This window comes from Chelonia mydas, chromosome 1 (genome assembly GCF_015237465.2).
Source record: "Chelonia mydas isolate rCheMyd1 chromosome 1, rCheMyd1.pri.v2, whole genome shotgun sequence".
Classification (NCBI taxonomy): domain Eukaryota; kingdom Metazoa; phylum Chordata; order Testudines; family Cheloniidae; genus Chelonia; species Chelonia mydas.
The window spans coordinates 304,523,717-304,541,001 of record NC_057849.1 but is presented as its reverse complement, the minus strand read 5'-3'; the positions used below and the strand labels follow the sequence as shown (position 1 = coordinate 304,541,001).

General features: G+C 44.2%; 1 protein-coding gene across 5 annotated transcripts in view; it reads right to left on the bottom strand.

Annotated features, from left to right (window-relative positions):
- The window catches only part of CPED1 (cadherin like and PC-esterase domain containing 1), a 221,709-nt gene that overhangs the window by 142,669 nt on the left and 61,755 nt on the right, over positions 1–17,285 (bottom strand). For all 5 annotated transcript variants that reach the window (XR_006291938.1, XM_043550133.1, XM_037888943.2 and 2 more), the window contains exon 6: positions 83–248. Coding sequence is in view for 4 of the 5 variants with exons in the window: in XM_043550133.1 (XP_043406068.1) it covers positions 83–248 (166 nt within the window). In the remaining variant the exon portion in view is untranslated. The remainder of the gene's footprint in view (positions 1–82; positions 249–17,285) is intronic.

Sequence of the window (17,285 nt, the reverse complement as noted above, 5' to 3'; positions counted from 1 at the left end):
CTGCTGGACTGCCTCTCGCTCAAACATGCTATGAAACATATACAGACATCCAGAACATAATGATACAAAATCATTATCTTACAGCTGTGCGCTATTGGTCCAGTTCCACAAGTACCACAGATGGGCAGAATTTGTCCTTTCATCACCCTCGCGTGATTTCACAGGCTGAGAAGGGCCACTTGCGATGTTTGACTTTGACAGCACATATTGATCCAGGCATCCAGGGAAAGTAATTGGAAGGTGCAATCCTGAAAAAAATCCGAATAAATAAAGAAAATAGTCAACATACTGTTAAAAGGAGCAGTCACCTTCTGTTCAATGAAATATAAAATAAAAATATGCAGAGAGGAGCTACAATCATCACATGACTCAGTAAAATGATAAATTCTTAGGCTCCTTGACCGTGTTGGGATCTGCTAGCAGAGACCCTTATGCCCACAAGGAGTCCCCATCCAACTGCAGGAGCAGAGCCTTAACCATAGCCACAGTTCTCATTGTACACAAATATTGGTTATTCTGTTCATTCCCAATGACAGTGCTAATGTAGGAGTCTGTGTTACACAACTCTCTCCACTTCATTAAAACAAATCCCTCATTTCTCAACACAGAATAACTCAGATGTAATAAGGCCTAATACTGTGGGCTTTACACTGTCAAAACTACAAGTGATATTGATTGGAACTTTGTCTGAATAAGGACCACAGGACTCTGTCCACACTAATTACACACAGATACAAACAACAAGATACTCTTTCATTGAGCATACTTAAGGTTTGATTTTGTATCTGCTGAAATCTATGGGAGTTTTGCCATTGACTTCAATGGGAGCGGGAGCAAGCCTCATATTGTAGCAACAGAGATCTCAGAAGTACCGAATTAAATATTATTAATAATCAAAACATCAATGATATCTGCCAATAGGTGGTATATTTTCTTTTTTACTTTGCTGACAAAAAGCCCTTGCACTGTGCCTTTATTTTGTCCTGTGTGGTTTTCATTAACTCCAACATACTTCACTTTTAGACATTTCAAACTCTTAAGTAATACTCAGGGAAAAGTCAAGCTGTTCGTATTATTTCCAGACCTCATTTTAGTGTAAAACCACACTGTGCTAAGTTTATTAAGGTATTTGTGTAACTTCCCTTTTAATGCAGACTCACTCCATTTCAATATATCAATTTAAAAACAAAATTGAAGCTGTATATTTTCTAGTGGTGCGATACGAGCAGCCCTTCACTGAGCACACAGCTCCTCTCTGAAAAGCGCCTCTGTTAAAATAGCATTGTGCGGGTCCATGCTGATTGTCTCTCGATGATTCCTTATTAACACGCTCAGTTTATAACCTTGCAAGTTCAACCTAGGCTCCGAAAGTCAATTTGGATTCTTTGCTTCACATGCATCATTCACCAGGAATAAAGGTTTTGCAGGTCAAAATCAGGGCCTCTGTTACCCGTGTGTGCACCTTTCATCTTCAGGTTATACCTTTCATATTAACTTTGCAACCCCATTGTATGGAGGTAACTGATTTGAACTTCATAAGCAATTACCAATATGTTGATGTTGCATAGGGAGGAACAGCCTCCCATCTGTGTGGGCTCTGCAGCACCGACAAAAGTAAAACCCAGTAAATTCTTATTGTAGTCACTTAACTCACTTGATTAACTCAGGTTTCAGAGTAACAGCCGTGTTAGTCTGTATTCGTAAAAAGAAAAGGAGTACTTGTGGCACCTTAGAGACTAACCAGTTTATTTGAGCATGAGCTTTCGTGAGCTACAGCTCACTTCATCGGATGCATAGCATATCGTGGAAACTGAAGAAGACATTATATACACACAGAGACCATGAAACAAAACTTCCTCCCACCTCACTCCCCCGCTGGCAACAGCTTATCTAAAGTGATCCTCAAGTAGAGCCATTTCCAGCACAAATCCAGGTTTTCTCACCCTTCCCCCCCCCCCCCACACACACACACAAATTCACTCTCCTGCTGGCAACAGCCCATCCCCCTTTGAAACCCCTCTTTATAATGCGCATGATAATCAAGGTGGGTCACCTCCAGCACTAATCCAGGTTTTCTCACCCCCCCCCCACACCCCCCTTTTCCAAAAACCACACACACAAACTCATTCTCCTGCTGGCAACAGCTCATCTTACAATGTGCACAGCAATAATCCAAGTTTAACCAGAGCGTCTTGGGGGGGGGTTTGCAGGAAAAAAAAACAAGGGGAGACAGGCTACCTTGCATAATGACTTAGCCACTCCCAGTCTCTATTCAAGCCCAAATTAATAGTATCCAATTTGCAAATGAATTCCAATTCAGCAGTTTCTCGCTGGAGTCTGGATTTGAAGTTTTTTTGCTTTAAGATAGCGACCCTCATGTCTGTGATTGCGTGACCAGAGAGATTGAAGTGTTCTCCGACTGGTTTATGAATGTTATAATTCTTGACATCTGATTTGTGTCCATTTATTCTTTTACGTAGAGACTGTCCAGTTTGACCAATGTACATGGCAGAGGGGCATTGCTGGCACATGATGGCATATATCACATTGGTGGATGTGCAGGTGAACGAGCCTCTGATAGTGTGGCTGATGTTGTTAGGCCCTGTGATGGTGTCCCCTGAATAGATATGTGGGCACAGTTGGCAACGGGCTTTGTTGCAAGGATAGGTTCCTGGGCTAGTGGTTCTGTTGTGTGGTATGTGGTTGTTGGCGAGTATTCGCTTCAGGTTGGGGGGCTGTCTGTAGGCAAGGACTGGCCTTTCTCCCAAGATTTGTGAGAGTGTTGGGTCATCCTTCAGGATAGGTTGTAGATCCTTAATAATGCGTTGGAGGGGTTTTAGTTGGGGGCTGAAGGTGACGGCTAGTGGCGTTCTGTTATTTTCTTTGTTAGGCCTGTCCTGTAGTAGGTGACTTCTGGGAACTCTTCTGGCTCTATCAATCTGTTTCTTCACTTCCGCAGGTGGGTATTGTAGTTGTAAGAATGCTTGATAGAGATCTTGTAGGTGTTTGTCTCTGTCTGAGGGGTTGGAGCAAATGCGGTTGTATCGCAGAGCTTGGCTGTAGACGATGGATCGTGTGGTGTGGTCAGGGTGAAAGCTGGAGGCATGTAGGTAGGAATAGCGGTCAGTAGGTTTCCGGTATAGGGTGGTGTTGATGTGACCATCGTTTACTAGTACTGTAGTGTCCAGGAAGTGGATCTCTTGTGTGGACTGGACCAGGCTGAGGTTGATGGTGGGATGGAAATTGTTGAAATCATGGTGGCTAAGTCATTATGCAAGGTAGCCTGTCTCCCCTTGTTTTTTTTCCTGCAAACCCCCCCCCAAGACGCTCTGGTTAAACTTGGATTATTGCTGTGCACATTGTAAGATGAGCTGTTGCCAGCAGGAGAATGAGTTTGTGTGTGTGGTTTTTGGAAAAGGGGGGGGTGTGGGGGGGGGGTGAGAAAACCTGGATTAGTGCTGGAGGTGACCCACCTTGATTATCATGCGCATTATAAAGAGGGGTTTCAAAGGGGGATGGGCTGTTGCCAGCAGGAGAGTGAATTTGTATGTGTGTGGGGGGGGGGGGGGGAAGGGTGAGAAAACCTGGATTTGTGCTGGAAATGGCTCTACTTGAGGATCACTTTAGATAAGCTGTTGCCAGCGGGGGAGTGAGGTGGGAGGAAGTTTTGTTTCATGGTCTCTGTGTGTATATAATGTCTTCTTCAGTTTCCACGATATGCTATGCATCCGATGAAGTGAGCTGTAGCTCACGAAAGCTCATGCTCAAATAAACTGGTTAGTCTCTAAGGTGCCACAAGTACTCCTTTTCTTTTTTGATTAACTCACTTGATTTTGAATAGACACAGAGAGCAAATCTGATCAGTAAAAAGGGGCCATTTTTCCGTATTCACTCTTCAAAGTAAGGAAGCATTTTAACAGGGTAATTTTCCAAGGGTCACTCTTAGGATAAGTTTTGGGCTGTGTGATGGGGTGTACAAACCCCTCACTGGACAGCAAAGGGTGAAAGGGCAGCTCTGGGCTCAGCAGGCCCTGTCCCTCTGTCCATGTCAAGCATGCTCCACTTGGAGGTGGGGCTTAAAAGGGAGTCAGTCAGCCTAGTTAGGGATGGAAAGGGTAGGGAGAAGGGCTGGCTCTGGTTGCTCCAATGGACGATGCAGCCAGACCCAGACCAGGAGGAAAAGCATTGGTGAGTGGCAGCTCTTATGGACTGGAGATGGTAGGCAACCTGTGTGGAAGTGCTGGCTAGGCCAAATTGCAGAATGCCTTAGGCAAGGGGGAGGTAGGAAGTGACCCATGGAGGCTGACGTGAGGCACCCCAGGTGAAAGGCGTTGGACAGGCCTCACAGGGCCCTGAGTCGCAACCCGGTGGAGCAGGAGGACCCAGGCTCCCCTACCCCTCCTACTGCGACCACTAGGTGGGGTGACTGCCAGAGATTGTGACCACTAGACGGCGGACACCAGACCCATTCACAGGCATCGAGCTCTGGGTGTTCAGGCACAGAATGGAAATTTCAAAGCAGACGGTACTCAAACATTGGGGTGGTTTATGCACTCAGCCAAGATAAGCAATGCTCAAGCAACAACATGCTCAAAACCTCACTATCCTTGGAAGGTGTGGCTGTCAGTCTGTCTTCTGCTCCTCATTCAAGATGTCAGCATAATCCAATGACAACTCTGTGCACACTGTTCTTTCAGGAGCCTGGTCTATGCACAGTATTTGCGTAGACCAGTTAGGATGCAGAGTTACACTCGTATAAAGGATCCATATGCAAATATAGCCTAAACCTCAACATTTACAGGAATAAGATATACCAATAGAAACCTGGTATAACTACATCCACACTAGGGGGCTGTACAGCTTTAGCTATCCCCTTTTCAAACTGACATAGTTAAAGTGGTACAACTGTGTGTAGACAACCCCAGAGAAAAGAATCTATGCCAGAAAGTTGTGCCCGCCCACTAAGAATGCATACAAAGGGGCAATCATTTTTCCCACTTTTTTCTTTATACCAGAGACAGAAGACTTTAAAAAACAACTTATTTGTAATTGTGTGGGAGGTTGTATTTCAATAGTTCCTATGTTTACAAGACCAGGGTAAGGAAGACCATGCTGAAGACCAATCTCCAAACCAAAGAGGAAAGCCTAAATTTTAGGCCTCTCAGCCTTAACAGTGTCCCTTTAAGAAATAACACTGAGGGTCGATACATCCCTGGGCCACTGCGGAGCCCGGCACAGGAATCCAGAGCAGTGGAAATGTGCCTCCAGACCCCAGCACTACTGAAAGCCAGTTCGGCTACAAACCCCGTTGCCTACTCTGTCCCCAAATATACTCTAGCGACACCATCAGAGGACCCAACCACATCAGCCACACGATGAGGGGCTCATTCACCTGCACATCTACTAATATGATATACGCCAGCATGTGCCAGCAATGCCCCTCTGCCGTGTATATTGGCCAAACCGGACAGTCTCTACATAAAAGTATAAATGGACACAAATCAGACATTAGAAATGGTAACATACAAAAGCCAGTAGGAGAACACTTTCAATCTCTCTGGACATTCAATGACAGATTTAAAAGTAGCCAACCTTCAACAAAAAAAACTTCAAAAACAGACTTCAAAGAAAAACTGCAGAGCTACAATTCATTTGCAAATTTAACACCATTAATTTGGGCTTGAATAGGGACGGGGATTGGCTGGCTCACTACAAAAGCAATTTTGCCTCTCTTGGTATCGACACCTCCTCCTCAATTATTGGGAGTGAACCACATCCACCCTGACTGAATTGGCCTTGTCATCACTGGTTCTCCACTTGTGAGGTAACTCCCATTGTATATATGCCTGTATCTGTAATTTTCACTCCATGCATCTGAAGAAGTGGTTTTTTTACCCACGAAAGCTTATGCCCAAATAAATCTGTTAGTCTTTAAGGTGACACCAGACTCCTCATTGTTTTTGTGGATACAGACTAACACAGACTAACAGACTAACCCCTCTGATACTTGAGTTCAGCTACTAGCACTATATAAAGCAACTGTTCCTGCAGCAGGGCATTCTGGAGTGCAAGAGTTCCCTGGTCTTGCCCTCATTATCTCCAGGCCTGCTCCCAACACCCTCTGCGTGCCCGCTGTGGAACCTTTATGGCTGCTCTACGGTCACTTTGTACTACCATGGCTGGTGCAAAGTATCCAAAAAGCACATGTGATTTCAGAGTCTTTTTCCAATTTACCTTTACACTCATGAAAATCAGGAGTAACTCACTGGAATTACAACAGTGTAAAACTGGTGAAAGAGAGGAATCGGGCCCTGTCCTATTATATTTTGAAATGGTTGCATATACATTATGTGATTCATTCAACTGTTCAGAGGCTCTCTCCTATGGGTTTGGTATCAGTTGGACAGATACAAATTAGAGATGGGCTTGACCTGCTGTGCTCAGATGCTGAGCTGGGTTCTGCTTCGCATCCAAACTGCCTCAAGGTTCATAGCAAGGCTTTTGGTTCAGGCCCACCTTATATACAAATAAGATTTTTGTTTCTATAAAGGATCCATCCTTATGAAGAATCAGACATTTTATACGCAGTGCATCCTAATCTAAATGTCATGGGGCTCAATGAATAGATTTTCAAATTCAAGTTTCAAATACTTGTGAATTATTATATAGAAAATTGAAATTCCCTCATCAAGGGACATATACTGCTTAGTAAGACAGGGAGTTTGGGACAATTGAAGCTTGGATAATCAAAGTTATGCTGTACACAGAGCAGCAAATGCACATAAATAAATTGCATTGCTTTTGAGTTTGATTAGATAGAAGTATCAAAAAAGTAGAATTATAGAGAAAAGACTTTTTCCCTTTCTTCTCTGCCCCTTTTGTTCTGCTTATGATCTTCGTCACCCATTGCGTTAGGTAATAAAACCATGCTAGTTTTTTCATTCCTCTCCAAACCTTCTCTCCAGTTACTCCACTGCAATGGACTGCCAAAATAGACTAAATGTTTTTTAAAAATTTCCTTCTGATCATTTGTTTTTCATTTTTTTTTTTTTGCTTCTTGCATGAATATCCCACTATAAAAGGCTCCGAACAGTGCTTACCTACTGTTATGCCATAAAGGAAAAGGAAACTGGTGATAGGTAAGTGAGCAGAGTTATCTTCTAAAATGGAATATCCCTGCTTATGAACATATATGATTATCAGTGAATCATTGAACGGGGCATGGAAGATGAGACTACAACAGATGTACAGTGCACATCATTTTACCAAATACCACTTGTGGATGAATGCTTCCTGTGAGGGTTCTCAGGGTGCCCAGGGCTGTGAGTCACTTTGTTACTCCCATGACCTCCAGCAAGAGGGAGACTTCCTTCTGCTTAACAGGGTGTCAGCTCCCTGACACCACCAGCCACCCAAACAATCTCCTCTGGCCTGTGCCAGCCCTTACTTTGTCTTGCAGGTTAACAGTAGCTGCACCCCAGGTCCCGAGACCCTCTGAAGTGTTCACCTGTAGTGTCCAGCCTTTATCCAATGAAAACTTACAGAAATACCAGGTGTGCTGCCCCAAGGAACAGTGCACAAGCGGGACCATTCCCCTGCTTACATTGCTGTCACGGACAGGATTCTATCCACAGGGTCCATCCCATTGGTTTACTGGTTGAGTTCTGGTAGCACTGTTATTCATTGGGATATAGTGGGATATTCACTGTCAACCATTAAAAGCACATAAACATTGATTTAGTTGGGGATTGGTCCTGCTTTGAGCAGCGGGTTGGACTAGATGACCTCCTGAGGTCCCTTCCAATCCTGATATTCTATGATTCTATGCCTGGTCGAGAACCCTACCATGGAACTAAAGAACTATGGGCCCAGTTTGCTGAACTTCAGCACAGATTATCAGACCAAGACAAGAAGCTAGAACTGAACAGAGAGAAGCCTTATCACTGGCTAAGGCAGTAATAGATCAACAGGCAGAAGAAGCTAAGAAACCCCCTACTATTTATGTTCCACGGGAGCAGAAGGTCAGTTTAGCATCTTCCCGACTAGACCAGGAGACATTACAGTAGAGGAGTGGGTAAAGTCTGTGAAGGCAGCTATGTGTGTGCTAAGAGTACCTGAAAAAGATCATTTGGACTTCACAGAGGAACACCTCAAGGGCTAGGCCAAGGCCTCAGTAAAGCTCATGGCAATGGCAGACAAGAAAGATTTGGAAAAGGTACCTGAACTCCTCCTGCAGGTTTATAGAGACAAGGTACCTATTGGAACCAGACTAAAGAGTTCTTTGAGAGAAAGCAGGAGCACGGTGAAACTGTCCAGGCATATGCGTATGACCTCCAGGAGAGAATGAGAAAAGTGGAGCGGAGAGACCCTCGACGAGTTCCAGACCCAGATATGGCTCTGAAAGAGCAGTTGGTGCTGGAGCTCTGGGTTGATTTCCTCTGCTGTGAAATGAAAAGGAGACACAAGGAAGAGCCCAGTAAGAAGTTCCATGAACTCATGCAGGCTGCCATTATGTGATATGAAGAAGAGGAAGTTCCTGTGGCAGAGACAGCTAAGCCTAACCCCCGTACATGAAGTGGGGGCCTAGTGGATGCAACTGCTGGGGAAAAGACCCTGCCGCAACACAGTTAACACTGGAAAGTTTAAGTGAAGTTGTCCAAAAACTGGCAGTCCAACAAGAGGAGATACTGAAAGTGATGACCGAGTTGATGAAAACAAAAAATTCCATTAGTATGCCAAAATATCCAACGGGACTGGGATCCCGAAGATCCCCACTGAAGGACGAGCTGGGAAGGTACATTTGTTACACTTGTTAAAGGCAGGGCATACTAGCCGAGAATGTCCGCTGAGAAGGAGAGCAGAGTCCCAGGCACTCAAAACCAGTGGGGGGCCAGGAGTGAGTGGTCCATCTACAGTAGAAGGCCAAGCAGTGGCAGAAGGATTCCTAGGCCTGTCCTTGGTGGAAAATTGCTCTGCATACAGTGTTAATAGGAATGCGGGCTGTGTCAGCATATCTAGTGACTTCTGCAAGCGAGCATTTGGAGACTGTCTAACTGCTGAAGTACGTACAGCGGGGGTGAAGCCCAGATGTTTGTTAGATACTGGCTCAGAAGTCACCACCGTTACTGAGTCGCATTTTCAAAAATATTTGAAAGACAAGGAGCTGACCATGCACAGTACATGCTTTGTACATCTAACAGCAGTTCATAGTGATGTGATGGGATGCCTTGAAGCAGACATAGAGTACATGGGCCAGACACTGTCAGGAAAATGCATCTTCATCCTGAAAGACAAAGCCTCTGAAGGGAGCCATATGGGAGAAGGAGTCCCAGGGATTCTAGGAATGAACATCATTAGTGAGCTGAAGGAGCTACTGCTGCCAGGAGAAGGAACCAGGAAGATGAACCATCACGGGCACTCTAAGAAGAATGCTCTGCTGAGTAGAGTACTGGCTCAAGCAGAGGGGCAGAGTTGTTCCCTGGACCCAGGGGGCAGATTGGAAATGTTAAAGTGGGCAGAAATCAGAAGGCTGTTATTCCTCCTTGTAGAGGGAAGATCTTTAATGAACGCTGCTGGGTACCAGGAAATACCAATAGATATCAAGTGCTTGCAGAGCCTATATCTGGGGCAAGCCTACCTAATGGGCTCCAGCCAGCCAATGTACTGATAATGCCACCAAAGGAAGAGTAGCGATGAGTCTTCTATATTCAAGTGCGAAGGCTGTGGAGTTGCATTCTCAAAACAGAACTGCAGAGGTACGCAAGCCTGAGGAGGTGGCTCCTCAGGTGAAGGTAACATTGGAAGAGAATGGAAATGAGCTGCAGGTGACAAGGAGGGAGAAGGGAGGACAAGTTACAACTTAGGGCTAGATCCTGTTTCCACAAAGTCAATGGTAAAATTTCAGTTGACTTCTATTAGCCTAAGTCTGCAGATCTGGAAAATATTAGTTTCATGTCAAAGGTCTATTTTAAATAAACCATTAAAAGCATTAACTATTTCTAATGCAATTATTCAGTAACATGCAATGATTGTTGGAGTGTTAAGTTGGGTTTGCAACAGATATATTCAGTACTCACACTGAAGAGGGAAACTTGAAAAACATTACAATAATAATGAAGTCAACATTTCAATGGGAACAAGGACAGGACCAGAGGGAAGGGATGTTCCCCTTATTAATGTTCCCCAAGCGAAACCATATAATGCTTTTTCTCTTCTAAAATGTGGTTTTAATTGTGTTGCTAAGGCAACACCTAATCTAACCCAGGCACAGTGTTACCTCACAGTGCTGAGTTTTAAAAGAACAAGATGATGGTGCTTGTGCCTAAACTTCTCCCCTTAAATATCAGGGGGTTAGTTGTTTTGATATAAAAGTCAATGTAACCTCTTAAATTTTATTATTACTACCTGATGAATCATTTATTGGAGCAGCCTCATCTAACAAAAATACGTCAGGACTGTTTTGAAAATCAGAACTGCCCTGAAATCCTTAGGACTGCTGGGCATATACATTCACTATAAGGCCTCTTTACACTGCCAAAGTGGCATAAAGTGATCCTAGTGTAAATGAGAATCAGGACTTTGGTGTCCCTCAGAGTAGAGGAAATTAAATATACACAGTGCCCTCATTTATCAGTCTGTGGGTGCAAAAACAAACAAACAAAAAACAATTTGGCATCGTTTATAGATTAAGTTCTTCAAGGCAGGGACTGTCTCATTAATTTTTTACAGTGCCTAGCACAACTCAGTCTCTAGATGTTACCATAATACAATTAATAATAACTAATAGTTAATAGTAGGAAGCAGTCTTTATTAGCAGATTCCAAAAGCACCTTTGACATAATCTGTTCTAATGGTAACTGTCCACCTATTCTTCCACTGGAAGACAAAAATCGCATTTGTTAGAGCTGTATATTTGTTAATCAACATTGTTATCAATTAAAATTAGCATGCAGTTTCTTCACTTGGCATTTATACAGTTTTTTCAAAGCGCTTTACAAACTGTAACCAACTAATCAATCCTTATGAAGTAGGGAAATATTGTCCCCAATTTGTAATGGGGAATGGGAGGCAGGCAGGTTAACTGACTGGGTCAAGAGCACAAAGTGAATCAGTGTCAGAGCTATGGTAGGAACCCAGGAGTTCCTGGCTCCCAGTCTCATGTTTAGATCATTAGATCATTTTTCTCTCTCTTGTAGGGCCATATCTTGGTGTCAGTCATTTGTGGCATAGAACTCTCAGGAGTCTGAACCCTGTAGACCTAGACACAAGTCCATAAACTAAAATAATGCAAGTTCCCCTGTACAATGGCTGTATAGTGCTTCTGTGGCTGATCAATCTCTCCCCCATCCCAAGGGAGCAGTCATAGACCAACATGACCAAGCTGGGAAATGACATAAGGGGAGACAGTGAATGTGTGCAGTCCCTCTCTGAACTCCCAACAGGGGGCAGGTTTCTCTGGCTGACAGCTCTGCAACTGTGTGGTTGAAGATCCAATGCATAGGTAAAGGGGAGGAACAGACAGCTCTTCACTTTCACTGCCCTTTAAAAAACTGCACACCCCTTACATAGTAAATATTTGGGGAGGTATTATATTGGGTAAGGGACACATTTCCAGTCTTCCTCTCTCTCTGCTAAAGTCACACAATTGCCCTACACTCCCAGCAGAAACAGACCTAGGACACACAGAAAACTGCCTGAGGAGATAGGACTTACTGTGGCTCTAAGAGCCTCTAAGTGCCAACTGGCAAAGGATTCACTGTCATGTAACAGACATTCCTATCAGGCCTACAAACTCACTACACCTAGCACATTGCTGTCATAGCGTTTATCTATAAAGAATGTTGTGTGAGGTATCCAATGAAAACTTATATCATACTGGTTACCACAAGCACTGTGAGATGTACGTACAAGTATCATGCCAGATGTTGCAGGTCGATACTAAAAATACATTTCAACTATGTAACCAGGCAGAATTGATTAAAAAAAAGGTTTTCCCAGACAAAGGAATATTTATTTACCCATCTGCTTATATCTCTGATGTAAATTAAGCAGGACAAGCCAAATAAATAGGAGTTCATTTGCATCTGAGGTAAACAGGAAGAACAAGATAACAGGAGGATGAGAAAGCAGTAAGCACACCTGAGCACAAAGCAGTGGGGAAGAAGGATCTTATCTGGAGATAGACTTCAAAAGGATACTTTCAAAGGTTTGCTGGACTGTCAGAAGAAGGGAAAGATCCCCTTTGTTATCCATCTCTCAGGGAGCAAAAAGGACAACACTCAGAATACATAAAAGGAAAGGAGTCCTTGTGGCACCTTAGAGACTAATCAATTTATTTGAGCATAAGCTTTCGTGAGCTACAGCTCACTTCATCGGATGCATACTGTGGAAAATACAGAAGATGTTTGTTTTTATACACACAAATCATGAAAAAATGGGTGTTTATCACTACAAAAGGTTTTCTCTCCCCCCACCCCACTCTCCTGCTGGTAATAGCTTATGTAAAGTGATCACTCTCCTTACAATGTGTATGATAATCAAGGTGGGCCATTTCCAGCACAAATCCAGGTTTTTCTCCCCCCCCGCCTCCGCCCCCAAACAAACCCACTCTCCTGTTGGTAATACATGTCGGAATACATGAAAGTTGGACTGCGGCCCTGGTGCTGCTGCGTGATTGCTTTACGTGAAAAAACTTATCTTAGATAAATGTTTTAGCCTGTTAAAAGATATGATTAGTCCCTTAGAAGTGTGCTATGCATTTGTTTTATTGGTAACCATCACTGTTTCCATTATTCTTACTCAGTACTCCCTTGAATCTGTGAATCTCTGTTCTTTGTTAATAAACTTATTCTCCTTTTATTATGAAGTCATCTCAGTGCTGTGAGCTGAAGTAGAGGATGCCTTCTCAGCTGAATCAAGTAAGCTGGTGAGTACACGGTCTCTTTGGAGGCAGAGGACTTGGTAATTACTGTGAGTGTTCAGTGACTGGGCCTGGACACAGCAAGGGGATGCTTCTGGGAAGTTCGGGAACTGGGGTACACCAACCATTAACCTGCAAAGCAAAATAAGGGCTAGGAGAGTCCTGAGAAGTTTGTCTGGTGTGGCTAACAGACTGGGGGACAGGGAGCTGTCACCCTATTTAGCACCAGCAAGTCTTTCTCTCACTGGAGCAGGGGGGTAACATGGTGACCTGTGGTTCTGGATGACCTGAGAAAGTGTCATGACTCCCCAAGCAGGTCCACACCTCTGGATCAATCAGATTAGCTGCTCCAATTTCCGGGATTTGACCCATCAAATGTGGAATGCACTAACATGACCACAGATCCAAATGCGTCAATTAATACCAGTACCATTGACAAATGGCTATAAACTAGCTATCAACAAGTTCGAACATCAGAGGAGTGATGTTCTGGAACAGCCTTCCAAGGGGAGCAGTGGGGGCAAAAAACCTAACTGGCTTCAAGACTGAGCTTGATAAGTGTATGGAGGGGATGGCATGATGGGAGTGTGTACAATGGTATGTAGCCCACTGGTGACTGCAGCAGCAAAAATCCCCAACTGCTAGAGACCGAACACTAGATGGGGAGGGCTCTGAGTTACTACGGAGAATTCTTTCCCACGTGTCTGGCTGGCGGGTCTTGCCCGCATGCTCAGGGTCTAACTGATCGCCATATTTGGGGTCAGAAAGGAATTTCCCCCCAAGTCAGATTGGCAGAGACCCTGGGGTGGGGTTCACTTTCCTCTGCAGCACTGGGCACTGCAGCTTTAAGCTAGTGTAAATGGTGAAGTCTCTGTAACTTGAAGTCTTTAAACCATGATTTGAGGACTTCAGTAACTCAGCCAGAGATTAGGGGTCTATTTCAGGAGTGGGTGAGGTTCTGTGGCCTGCAATGTGCAGGAGGTCAGACTAGATGATCACTATCATCCCTTCTGATCCTAAAGTCTATGAATCTATGAGACTTCCTGATGGTGATCTTTCAAATATTTTTACCTGACTATGCTTTTTTCCCATCTTTTGCTTGTCCTAATAGTTCAGAGTTCATAGGTCCAAGGGGAGACTCAATCATAAACAATTTAAAGAACTGCTGAGTTAACAAGTATGAACAACAGCGGAGCTGATAACAGTCTACTCCAATAAGTAAAACTGCTTTTAGATTAATTAAGACTCCCCAAGCACACCTGGGGCACTGTTTACATGGCTCTTGGCATGGCCAGTACGTGGTGCGATAAGTGGATCACAGAGCTGCAGATGGATGTGTAGTGATTCTGCTTATTATAGGTAACAGCAAATTAAGTTTGCAATGATCACCCTCAGGTAATATGTAAGTGTAATTAATTGGCTGTGAGAGACCCACATATTGAACTGACAACTGGCAACAGACAACAAATTAAAAAATACAAACTGCAGGAGATACATGGGGCACTGTACAGACTACATAAATGAGTCCTTTCCCTTAGCCTTCCCCCTTTTTATCCTTAGTTTTTGGGACAAAGCTTTTGTTTTGTTTTTGTTTTTACTGTGTTCAAGGCATAATAATCTACAACTGACAGATTTGAAACACAGGGCAAAGAATGATTAAGGCTTCTATCACTGCAGGATAAAGCCTGTCTTGTTTCTAAGCTGTCCATCAATTGTCAGGTTTGCTAGAAACATTTCAAGACCCATTGAGTCACCTCAGGAACTCATCGTTGTTTAATGAAACACAAAGCAGGGGAAAGGAGCATGAAACAGAACTGAAAATGCTGCACTTTCTTCTGGCCACAACATCTTGTAAATTGGTTTTTCCCACACAGCAGACTGTAAACTCAGCACATCGAACCTGGCAGGTCTGATTGTTTTCTTGGGGCAGGAGGGAGGCCCCTATAGAACAAGAAGAGGCTTCAGCCCCAGAAGCCTATGATTGTTGGGAGACTCATTGGAGACCAAGCCATCTGCATGGAGACCTTGTGTACTGCTTCCTTGCCTCTTTTCACCAGCCTTCATGGAGGCCTGAGTCTAGCAGGATCTATGTGCAGAGCACAGAGAGGGAGAACAAGCTAATAATCCTCAAGGAGTTGTCTGCATCTATACAGCAATACCTGGAGGGGACTAATGATAGGTCTTCTCTGCCTGACTTTCAGCCAATGTTTCTCACAGTGGTTCTAGACGTGTTGGGAGAACTTCATGCCATAACCTGTGGCATGGATCCCTTGATTGGTGAGGTCCAGTTCTTTGCTGGTGGAGACTGCCAGTGCCTCCTTTAAGGAGGGCAGGGAGCCAACAGCTTTAAAGGAAGCACGTTTGGCCTTTATTCAAGCAGCCATCTCTTGACACTATCAAGCAGTACCTAAGCTTCTAGTTCTGGTTAAGCCTATGGAAAAGGTTGTGTGAGACAACTCTCAGAGTATTTGTATGCCACTGACTTCCCTGACCCTGTCACTCCAGGTTCCAACCACAAGTAGCACTGGCTGATGATCTTCTCCTGGTGATGGATAAAGATCAGGTGCTCATACTAATTAGATCCTTCAGCTATCTTTGATACCCTGGATTATGAAGTGTTGATGCAACTACAAAGCCCATCAGAAGTGGCTGTGACTCCTCTTCCATGATTCCATTCCTGTCACGCAGAGTTCCCAAAGGTTAGTGTCAGACAATTGCTTTCCTGCCTAAAGAAAATGTAGGATATTACAAGATCCTCTGCCGTCATCCCTCTTATTCTGTGAGTATGGGAGGTTGTCAGGACAGCAGGTGAGGATATATGGAATGAAATGCTTTCAGTACGCGAAGGATACTCAGCTTTATATACCTGTATTCCATTCAGCCTAGAGAGTTGCCAACTTTCTAATTCCAGAAAACCAAAACATCCTTGCCCTACCCACTGCCCTGCTCCTTCCCTAAGGCCCTGCCCCCGCTCACTCCATCCCCCCCCCCCCCCCCCACGTCGCTTGCTCTCCCCCACCCTCACTCACGTGCTCATTTTCACTGCAAGGCCCAAACAGGCATATTTATTGTTTTGACAGATGTATGATGCTAAGTTCAGGTTTTATTTGTTACAGGATGCTAGAGCTGGCAGCAAAATAGTCAAAAAGGGTAATTTTTTTAAAAAATGAGATTTCCACAAAGGTGTTCATGATTCTTTCCCTCCCCTCTTCCCATTTTTCGTAACCAGCTCCATGTTTTTTGTTCCCTAAAGTTATTGTAATTTTATGTGTGGAATTAGGACCACACATTATCACAGCTGTAATGGGTCCATTAAAGGCCCACTCCTGAAGCCCAAATACGATCCACAGAGCACAGCCACAGTAATGCACACCTGTCCAGATACCTATACAAATAAATCTATAAAAACTGACTCCCACACCTACACGTGTATTCATGTGTACTCACCTAGCAGGCACTAACACATATACTTCCACATTATTTGTTATTACAATTGTTGTTTAGTGCCTAGAGACCGCAACTAAGATCATGGCTCCAGGGTGTTGGGTGCTAGACACATAAAAAGAGAGAGTCTGCAACAAAGAGTTTATAATGTAGCTAGACAAAGGTGGGGAGAAATGTCTGATACATTGGCTCTTCTGCAATTACTAGTCAACAACATTCACTTTTTGAGAAATAATACATTTCTTTTAGAGTTCCCTTCTCTTTTAAAAACTTGTTATGAAATGAACACACATATTTTATGTCATCAATTTTTTTGTGCGCAAGCCAGCAAAAGGAATAAAAGTCAAAGAGTTAGGCTGCAAATGTTATTCACACAGGTATACACACATGTAGCAATTGCAGCAATACACACACCTCCCTACACAAAAGATACAAGTCTCTTACACACATACAATGCATGCATGCACACACTTGCCTACACAGAGACCCTTTTTCATATACTTTTCCAGAGGCTGCCTAAATCACCCAGGGAAGGGAGGAGGGTGGGCTGGAGGGGAGAAAATGCGGGGGTGGGGGTGGAGGAGAGAGGATGGGGAGGGAAAAAGGGCAAGGACTAGAACAGAGTGCGGGTGAGAGGGAGCAGTGAAAGAGAGAGGAGGTGTTGTGGGGGGTATGTGGGGTAGATGGGGATGCAAGGGGAGGCAGAAGGCTACAGGTGCATGAGGATGTGGGGCGCACAGGGGTATATAGGGATATAATGGGAGTGCAGAAGTCTATGAGGTGAATGGGATGCAGGGGTGTTGGGGGTGAGGGACATGCGGGTGGCGGCTCTGGGAGGTGGAGGGGATGGGTGGAAGAGTGCTGTAAGGGGTACAGGGCTGGGATGGGTAGGTGTGGGGGGCAGGATGCGATGGGATTGGGG